The sequence below is a fragment of the Lepidochelys kempii genome, chromosome 7 (assembly GCF_965140265.1).
Source record: "Lepidochelys kempii isolate rLepKem1 chromosome 7, rLepKem1.hap2, whole genome shotgun sequence".
NCBI lineage: Eukaryota > Metazoa > Chordata > Testudines > Cheloniidae > Lepidochelys > Lepidochelys kempii.
The window spans coordinates 54065171-54075883 of record NC_133262.1 but is presented as its reverse complement, the minus strand read 5'-3'; the positions used below and the strand labels follow the sequence as shown (position 1 = coordinate 54075883).

General features: G+C 40.1%; 1 protein-coding gene across 22 annotated transcripts in view; it reads left to right on the top strand.

Annotated features, from left to right (window-relative positions):
* Positions 1-10713, top strand: part of USP54 (ubiquitin specific peptidase 54) — a 278081-nt gene that overhangs the window by 126879 nt on the left and 140489 nt on the right. For 21 of the 22 annotated variants that reach the window (XM_073352837.1, XM_073352836.1, XM_073352834.1 and 18 more), the window contains one exon: positions 4143-4235. In XM_073352837.1, coding sequence (XP_073208938.1) covers positions 4143-4235 — 93 coding nt within the window. Of the gene's footprint in view, positions 1-4142; positions 4236-10713 lie in introns of those variants that run through there. The other variant, XM_073352846.1, reaches the window with a different exon arrangement.

Sequence of the window (10713 nt, the reverse complement as noted above, 5' to 3'; positions counted from 1 at the left end):
CCATGCCAAAGAAGTTGTGTGATAAGACACTCTGCTTGAACTCAGGAAATGTGCTTCCTGCTTCTGTGCCACAGACTTCCTATGTGACCTTGGCTAAATTACTTAATTTCTCTGAGCCTCAGTTCCCCCATCTGTAAAAAGGAGATATTTCCTTCCTAGAATCATAGGATTAGGGTTGGAAGAGACCTCAGGAGGTCATCTAGTCCAACCCCCTGCTCAAAAGCAGGACCAACACCTTTTCCTCTTACCTTTTGTCTATTCTTTTTAAATTACATTCTCTTTGGGGCAGAGACTCTCCCTTACTATATGTTTTGTGGCTATCACAATGGGGCCCTAATCTCATCTGGCAACTCTAGATATTACTGTAGTACAAACAAATAATATAGGTGGAAGGTCTAGTGAATAGTTTACGGGCCTAATATCCTATGAAATACCAGGGCTCAAAACAAATGGAATCTAGCACTGGAAAGATGAGATTACCCGTGGCATATATTTCCATTTCTTTTGGGTCATGAGATTTTGTACATTAAATTTGTAAAGCACGAATTACTGTCTTCCTCACCAAACTTCAATTCTCACCCGATTTTAGTGCTTGCTTGGTATCTAATGAACTGCTTGATGCTGTACAGCAGTCTGAAAACTTGGAATCCTATCCTTCAAATAGCATACTCTGTTAATCTTTAAACTCTAATTGGTCAAAAGAGATTGGATGCTAAAAATATTGAAGTGGGATGTAAAAAGGAAGACGGTAATCAGAATGACCAGATTTTAAAGCTGTATCTCATATTTCATTAAAATAGTGTCTTCGATATTTTTATTGTGGAATGTTAAATTTGTAAAATGTAAACTTAAATCTGAGAGACTGTTTGAATTATTGCTGCTGCTTATGATATAGGTAGTTCCTGTTTTTACATTTGAGAGGAGCAACAATTACCTCATGCAGTTAAATTTAAAAAAAATACTGGATTCTTTCCTAAATGCAATATTTTCTCCCCTTTGTTCAGTCTGACATAGCTCTTCTTGAGTTTTGTATGTCATGAGGAGCAGCAAAGATTTCCACAGTCTCACAGGAAGGGCTACAACTCAAGTACAAATATTAACTTTTATGTTTTGAACTTTTGGGAAGCTTCACAAATTTAATAACAAATACAATACAGGCAAGCTAGGCCTATGGGCTACAATATATAATAAAAACATATAAGAAAAAATACAGGGTAGATTTCATTTAAATCAAATTGATTTAAATCATGATTTAAATCACTAGTCAGGAAGACTCAATTTAATGATGATTTTCTACATAAAAGTGCATTCTTGGTGGTGGTGGTTATAACCTTAATTCATATTCTTCACAACTCAGAGATAGATGTAGTGGGTTTCATTTTTAGAAGGTACACACTATACATTTTTAAACAGTGATTTATTCTGAAAACTTTTCAGATTAGTTTTACAGCTATACCAGAAAATGAATGATTGTTTGGTTATCTCATATACCAAAGGTAATTGAAGCAGATATTTATGAAGTCATTGGGAGGTGAACTATCTCCAATTCAACAGGTTACTCATTAATATTTGGAGGATTTTCTTGACAGGTTGTATTAGGAGGAGAACATCACCAGGCAGACATTTTAAATTGTTTTATTTAACTAAAACAACATTATGTATTCTGGATTTTTTTCTTCAACAGCAAACATACAATATTTTAACAAAACAAGCATATGTCCTTTCTCACATTTGTCTCCAGACTTCTTCTCCTTGTCCAAATCTATTCTGCCCCCAACAATCTTCTATTCATTGAACTTTTTGAAACTTTGCACTTTTAGAGAGAGGTAAGGGATTGACTCTGTGTACACAAATTTGCAGAGGGACAATAGAGTTGTCTGTTATTTCTTACCTCTTTATATTTATTTAAAAACATTTTTGCTGTTAACAAGCATGTTATCTCTGGAGACACAAATCCACAGTTTGAGAACTGCAAAACTAAGCATCTCTGATGGTATCTTCTAGACTGAGCATGGAGTCTATATAGAAAGATTTACCTAAATAATCTATACAGAAGCCTGTGGAACCCCACAAAATTGGGTCCCTAATCCATGAACTATTGGAACTCATTTACAAAACTTTTTTTAAACATTACATGAATATATTGTTTTATACTATAGAATTAGAATTTATAATCCCTATATAATTCCATGATGAGATATCTTTGGGCTATAATGTACCTTAATTAAAACTATAGATGGCTTTTTTTCCTCAAAAAGCATTTTATCAAAAAAAAATCTGATTTAAATAAAACAGATTTTTTAAAATATCATTGATTTTTATCCACCCTGAAAAAATACTTTTACACTTGTAAACTTGTGCTCTAAGTTCCATTACTTAACAAATTGCCAGGACTGGAATCACTTTGGGAGACCAGGATCAATAACTTTTCCAGCAAGTTATCCTTGGTCAGCAACCAAAAAGAAAATGTACACGCCTGTGCATATGCTGTGGAAGCATTTAGTCAGTTAAATGCACAATGCAATTTGGGTCGAGTTTCTTTTAGCACACTGCCTTAAAGTTACTGCTTCTTGATGTTGGATATTGAGTGCTGGGTATACACTAAGGCCCAATTAATATTAGTTGAAATTAAGCTAGTTATCAACAATCATATTTATTTATAATTATTGTTATACTGTATAATGTCTTTAGTCAGAGATTGAAAACATTCAGAAAGGTTAATATTATCACAGTTTTTCAGAGGTGGACGCTGAGACACAGAAGTCAAGTGATTTGCCCAAGGTCACTGTTTCAGTGGTAGAGCTGGGAAGAAAACCCAGTTCTAACTTTTATCTAATTTTGCCTATAATTTAACCTATATGCTAGCAACAACCAATTGTAAACACTTTTGATGCTAACACATGATAGTAAATACCATGATTTCTATGCGGGGTGGGTGGGGTGGGGGAATACCCATCCACATTGATCAGGGCTAGAACATTTCCAGTAGCAACTGTGTGTAAATATGATTGTTGCTAGTTTGATTTCAGCTGCAGTGGAGATAGAACAGTACTGTTATGGCCAGTAAGAGCCAGTTTATCTGTGCAGCAGCCACTCATAGAGTAATGGGTCTTTAGTTCTTCCAGCCAGAGTGTTGGGGCTAAGATGAAATGCTGAACAAAGGGTAAGTAATTTATAGGTCACCACAACCAGAACATTAGGACTGACAAATTATTAAACAGTTTTTCCTGTGAAGAGTATACATTCTTCAGAGTGCCCACATTGCTTGCAGACAGGTTCTGTAGTTGGTCAGCAAACTCATGCGGGGAAAAACAGGAGAATGAAGTCTCTGGGAATTGGAAGAAAGACCATCCCATCATTTTGGTGACAATGATTAATTTTTTTTAGATTAGATTTTCTTAGGCTATGTCTGCACTCCCACTACTGTCGGTAAAACTCTGATCCGTCAGGGGTGTAGAAAAAACCCCCACCGTCCTGACAGACACAAGTTTCACCGACAGACTTGGTGGTGTGGACAGCTGGAGAGCTCTCTACATAGAGCGGCTACGTGGGAGACCTTCCAGCAGCACAGCTGAAGCAGTACAGCTGTGCCGCTGTAAGGTCTATAGTGTAGACGTAACCTGAATCTCCTGTTATCTAATGCCATTATATTACTCACTTTCCAGCATGGAAACTCAGCTGCATCTACTAAAATTGGGAATATGTCCATAAATATGCTGACAGAAAAGGAGTATGCAAGCAATACAATGTAGTATTAGCCCCTTTTCTCCCTAGAACTGTAAACTCAAAACACCTGAGTCTCCGCCTGCCCATCTTGTGGCTGAGCAATTCCACAGCAAAAGGCTTGAAGATTTAAAAGCGTGTTATGGGATCTGAATCCACCCCAGGAGAATTACAGCCTTAGTTAAGCGTGTGAGAGAGATGCTGAGGGATGTTCTGTTAGACAGCATGGGTAGTAAACTAGTATCTATAACTGGAAACACGTAGGGCAAGAAAAATGAAAGGCATGTCTTGTTAATGAATAGTTTCAATGCATGAATGCTTTTTGGAAATATTTGGATTGTATAATTTTAGTTAAAATCTTGTGCAAGATTTTCCTATTCAGATTAATAAAATAACCTGTGCTTCCTTTTGCTTTACAGGTTCTTTGGCACCTGGATATCTTCCGTCGCAGCTTCCGACAGATCACGACGCACAAGTGCATGGGAGATTCTTGCATTTTTTGTGCTCTTAAGGTAAGAGATGGGAGCAAAAAAAGAAAAACAGTTTGGAAAAATTGGAATTTTTTAACAGAGATTGTATTTGTGGCTTGCATTTAGTTAACCATTGACACAGCGACTGGTGAGAAGGAAAGTAAATCTACTTAGATGCAGGCTGCAGAGAGTCATAAGATATAATGCCATACCTTCAGGATATTCAGCCAATGGGTTGTGAGAATGTCATGTTTCTGTCTTGAGTTTCCTCCATTAAATGTGTAATTACTCTCTATCCTTCTGCTAATGGAGTTCTACATGAAGCTGACAGGAGCCTCCATCTTATGTGAATAGTTTAATTAATTTCTCAAACTCAGTTGTATTTTCTAATTTGACTTTTTGATTTATAATTATTATTCTCAGCATAGTCAGTGTTCTCCTCAGTACCTGCCTTTCCATAAGAGCTGCTTAAGAAACTAGTTTCAAAGTCAGAAGTTAAGTAATAGAGAGAAAAGGTGAATATGCAGCATCAGTGAGTGTATCACCAGTGTTGGTCAGTTATTATGATAACAGAGAGTGGAAACAATTCTAACAAGAAACGATGTATATAGTTTGGGGGGAAGTGTGTCTCTTGCCTATGAAGCCTTCAGGCTAAAAGTCTTTTTCAGTTTAAAACTGTTGGGGGGGAATTTTTCTGAGATGATATTGGACTGTGGTAAAGCTGACTCGAGGCTTCTCTCACCAGCCTTATGAGTATTAAGAATATAGTACACACCTTTAGGGAACCTGTTCACAGACACTATTATTAAACCTATTTCACAAGAGGAGAAACAGGTAGTTAAATATCATAGACATGGGCATGGGAGTAAGGAATTCTGGATTCAGATGTTGGTTCTGACACTAACTGGCTTTGTAACCTTGAGTAAATTACTTAGGCCTACATTTGCAAATGTGTCTTAATTTTGGAAGCCTCCAGTTTTGGGTGTCCAGCTTGAGATGCTTGGTTTGCTGAGAACCCACAACTCCAATTAAAGTCAATAGAAGCAACGGACATTCAGGACCTCTACGAATCAGGAAAATTAGTCGACATACTTGAAAATGTATACTGCAGCCTCCCTGAGTGGCAGTTTCCCCATCTGTAAAAATGGGGCAGTGATATTTACCTAACTGTCCAATTGGTTGAAAGGCCTAAATAAATTAATTGTATTGTGGTAGCACCTGGAGGTCCTAATCCTGTTTTGCTAAGCCCTTTACAGACACATAACAAAAAGATGGTCCCTGCTCCAAAGAGCTTACATCCTAAGTATGAGACAACAGATTGGTACAATAAAGTGGCAGGGGGGAGCACAAGGTAATAGTGAGATTATAATAAGTGAAACAGGCAGTAATCCCAGTGTGCTAGCTGTCTAACCATTTTTGAGTGACTTGTAGGCATCATGGCAGAGACAAGTTTAAAGGATGAATTTGAAGGAGGGTAGTATATTGGCATGGTGGATTTTTACAGAAGGGAACTCCCATGCATAGGGACAGCAAGGGAGAAAGCATGATGTCAAATTTTCCATGTGTACATGGACAATGAAAATTTGATATGGAACAGAGGTGAGTGTCAATGGTTCTATACCAGTGGTTTTCAACCTTTTTCAAGACCCCTACACAATTTCAAATGGCGGTGCGGACTCCTTTGGAAATATTGAACATAGTCTGCAGACTCCCAGTGGTCTACAGGCCACAGTTTGAAACCACTGCTCTGTGAGAGGAGGTAGGTAGAACTTGGCTAAGCCATGAGGGGTGGCACATAGTTTGTGATTATGGAGGAAAGAGGGAGTCATTGGAGGGACAAAAAGGAGGAGGTGATGTGATTAAAACAATGAACCAGAAAATAATTGCAGCAGCATTTTGAATGCTCCCTTGAATGCAAGATACGCTATTGTTAAGCCCAGGAAGGGAGGAGGTTTCAGTAGCTGAGGAGCAAGATAATGAAGGCCTGGATGGAAGTTGCAACTGTGTGGATGGAGTGGAAAGGCCGAATATTAGAGATGTTTTATAGGAAGAAGTGGCAAGATTTGGACACGGCATGGATGTATGGGATTAGAGAGAAAGCTGAGTTGAAGATGATAGATTATGGCCCTGAGGGACAAGGAGGATGGTGGTGAGGTCTGTGGTAACCAAGAATGAGAGGACGGAAGAGGGCTTAAGGGAAAAGATCAAGGAATTAAGTTTTGTCTGCGCTGAGTTTTAAGCTAACAGCAGGACTTCACAAGGAGAAATCAAATTCAGGGTGAGATTTTAGTTTGAATAAAAGTAGCTCCAAAATGGAGCTCTGAGTTATCAGTGTAAAGATTATAGTTGGACATGTTTTTGAATGAGGTCACCAAGAGAGACTGTGTAAAGAGAGAAGAAGAGGGGAATACTGAATATTGGACTGTGGATGAAGAGGATCCTCTGAAGGAAACATGGAATGATTAGAGAAGTAGGAGAACCAGGAGAGGAAAGAGTCATGAAAACCAAGGGAAGATGAGTCATCAAGAAGAGTGTGGTTGGCTGGTGTCAAAGGCAGCCGATAGCTCAAGGAGGATAAGGATTTGAGTTTAGTTTACAAAGTAAATGTTTGTGAAGTGTATGGAAGTTCACAATGTTTGTTAAAGCTAGTTAGTGGCAGATGGGAGCCCAAAACTTAAAAGATCTGAGTTTATATCCCTGTGCTTATTCTTAAAAACATGTGGAAAGGCACCACTTGGTCCTCTTCCTCCCATCTTTGTATGATTGAAAATACCTATATTTATGGGTTTCATATCTGAAGTCAATATACATGCTACGTTAACCACAGTCTTTAGCAAGCTTTCATCAGAGCTTTTGCACCATACAGAATTCCAAAATTCTTTCACCCAGTTCAGGAAGCTTACATCCAGTTGGTGCAGTGTTCCTATGCATTATGAAAGCCCGGAGGCAGAGTTAAGAACTCAGCAGAGTTTATGTATTAAACCATTTTTAGTAAGTAAATTATTCCCTCCAAGAAACATCCCTAAATGTAGTTAAAAGCACCAGTACTTGGCAAGAAAGAAAGGGGGGGCGGGGAGAAAAGAAAAAGGGAGGGGGAATAGAAACTCCAGATTAGATTTAATCCAAGCCAAAATCTTGTAATTGTTTCTCATTCTAAAAACCAGTTCTTTGTTGGTGGAATACTGAGTTAGAAATCCTCTTAGGGAACTTTAATGCTAGAGTTGGCCAAGATTCTAATGTATGAAGTAGCACCACTGGGAAGGAAGGAGTGGGTAAGACCAATTCCAACGGCATCCTTCTACTCAGCAAATGTGCAGAGCATGATTTTATGATCACAAACATAATCTTCAGACAAAGAAACAAATACAAAACAACTTGGCAACACCCCCACTCAAAACAATGGCACCTCCTAGACTATGTCATTTTAAGAACAAGGGATATAAGAGATGTCCAAATCATCCGTGTTATGAAAGGAGCCAATGATTGCTGGACTGACCACTCCCTGATGAGGTCAGTAACATCCATCGGGATTGCACCGAAACATAGAAAGCAATCCAAATCACACAGATGGCAATACAACATCCAAAGACTTCAATCCTCAGTACACCAAGAGAACTTCCAAACACTCCTCAGTGAAAAACTGGCCATACGCAAACCTGGAAATTACAACACAAGTGTCGAAGAAGACTTGGAAGCCCTGAAATAGACCATCCATGAGGTTTGCGAGGAATCCATTGGCTTTGATACCCGCTGCCATCAGGACTGGTTTGACAACAACAACGCTGAGATTACAGCCCTTTTGGACCAGAAGAGAAAAGCTTTCTGCGACTGGCAAAACCAACCACTACCCAGTCAGAAGCAGAGCACTTTCCATCAGCTCAAAGCTGAAGTTCAAAGGACGCTCTGAGAAATCAAAAACAAATGGTGGGAGGACAAAGCAAAAGAAATCCAAACATTCCCTGACAGACATGATATGCAGAGCTTTTTTTGTGAGACAAAGACCCTGTATGGACCACGCTCAAGTGGCCTCACATCTCCGAGATCAGAAGATGGTAGTGCCCTTCTTAAAAATAACAAATCCATCAAAGAGTGCTGGAAGGAAATCATCAAAAGCTTCTAAATTGAGAATTGACTGTGACTGATGACACCATTGACTCTATCCCTCAGCACCCAATCTGGGAAACTCTTGCCAACCCACCAATATCTGAAGAGGTCTGCAAAGCAATTAAACAAATGAAAAACAATAAAACACCAGGTCCTGATGGCATACCAGCTGAAGTACTGAAAGTGGGGGGAGAAGCACTGACTAACAAAAAGAAAAGGAGGACTTGTGGCACCTTAGAGACTAACAAATTTATTTGACCATAAGCTTTCGTGAGCTACAGCTCACTTCATTGGATGCATTCAGTGGAAAATACAGTGGGAAGATTTATATACACAGAGAACATGAAACAATGGGTGTTATCATACACACTGTAACGAGAGTGATCAGGTAAGGTGAGCTATTACCAGCAGGAGAGCGGGAGGGAAGAAACCTTTTGTAGTGATAATCAAGATGGGCCATTTCCAGCAGTTGACAAGACCATCTAAGGAACAGCGTGGGGAGGGGAATAAACATGGAGACCCATCACTCTCACAGATATTGGGAGACAGGCCAGTCCTTGCTCCTGAAGCAAGGACTCACCAGCAACCACACACCACACAACAGAACCACTAACCCAGGAACCTATCCTTGCAACAAAGCCCGTTGCCACCTGTGTCCACATATCTATTCAGGGGACACCATCATAGGGCCTAATCACATCAGCCACACTATTAGAGGCTCGTTCACCTGCGCACTTCAATCTCTCTGGTCACTCAATTACAGACCTAAAAGTGGCAATTCTTCAACAAAAAAACTTCAAAAACAGACTCCAATGAGAGACTGCTGAATTGGAATTAATTTGCAAACTGGATACAATTAACTTAGGCTTGAATAAAGACTGGGAGTGGATGGGTCATTACACAAAGTAAAACTATTTCCCCATGTTTATTCCCCCCCTCCACCCCCCACTGTTCCTCAGACATTCTTGTCAACTGCTGGAAATGGCCCACCTTGATTATCACTACAAAAGGTTTTCTCCCCCCCCCCCCCACTCTCCTGCTGGTAATAGCTCACCTTACCTGATCACTCTCATTACAGTGTGTATGGTAACACCCATTGTTTCATGTTCTCTGTGTATATAAATCTCCCCAATGTATTTTCCACTGAATGCATCTGATGAAGTGAGCTGTGGCTCATGAAAGCTTATGCTCAAATAAATTTGTTAGTCTCTAAGGTGCCACAAGTACTCCTTTTCTTTTTGCGGATACAGACTAAAATGGCTGCTACTCTGAAAACTGACTAACAAGCTTCACTTGCTGCTCCTCAAACTCTGGCACACCGAAGAAATCCTTGCCGACTTATGTAAGGCTAACATCATCACCATTTTCAAAAAGGGAGACAGGGCCGACTGTGGCAACTATTGAGGCATTGCCCTCCTCTCCTCTTGCTGGAATCTTGCTGAATCCCCTGCTTCCTGTTGCAGAGGAAGTACTTCCAGAGTCCCAGTGTGGCTTCAGACCATCATGAGGTGCAACCAGCATGATTTCCGCAGCCAGGCAGATCCAGGAAAAATGTCAAGAACACCACCAGGAGCTGTATATGAACTTTATCGGTCTGACCAAAGCCTTCGACTCTGTCAACCGTGAGGCTCTGTGGAAAATCATGTCAAAGTTTGGTTGCTCAAGGAAATTTATCATTATTGTAAGATTCCGCCATGACCAGATGACTGCCTCCATCTTGTGCAGTGGCTCTACCTCTGAGCCCTTTCTCATCTGAACTGGCGTAAAACGAGGTGGTGTACTGGGACCCACCCTTTTCTCTTTTTTCTTAGCAGCTATGAAAACACTAACCCAACACCATCTGCCACAGGGCATTGGCATCCAGTATTGGATTAACTTCAACCTTTCTCATCTCCATGCCAGAACTAAAGAAATATCGGCAACAGTAACCAAATTCCAGTGCACAGATGATTGTGCTGTAGTTGCACACTCAAGGAAGGATCTAAACTTCCCTTAATTGCTTCTCTGAAGCTTACAAAAGCCTAGGGCTAACTCTGAACATCAGCAAAACAAAAGTTCTCCACCAGCCAGGCCCCGGTCAAACATCAGACCCAGCAAGGAAGATCTACATCAACAAAGAAAATTGAAAAATGTAGAATACTTTCCTATCTTGCCAGCCATCTCTCACAGAGGGCAGGCATAGACATCGAGATTCAGCACAGAATTCACTGTGCCAGCCTAGCCTTTGGCAGACTGTCTCACCGGGTGTTCAACAATCACAACATCCGAACACATACTCGACTTTTAGTTTATAAAGTAGTGGTAATCCCAACTCTCCTCTACGGCTCTGAGACTTTGGTGACCTATAGAAAACACCTGAAAAACCTGGAACGCCAGCACCAGCACTTTCTTTGGAAGATCCTCAACATACAGTGGG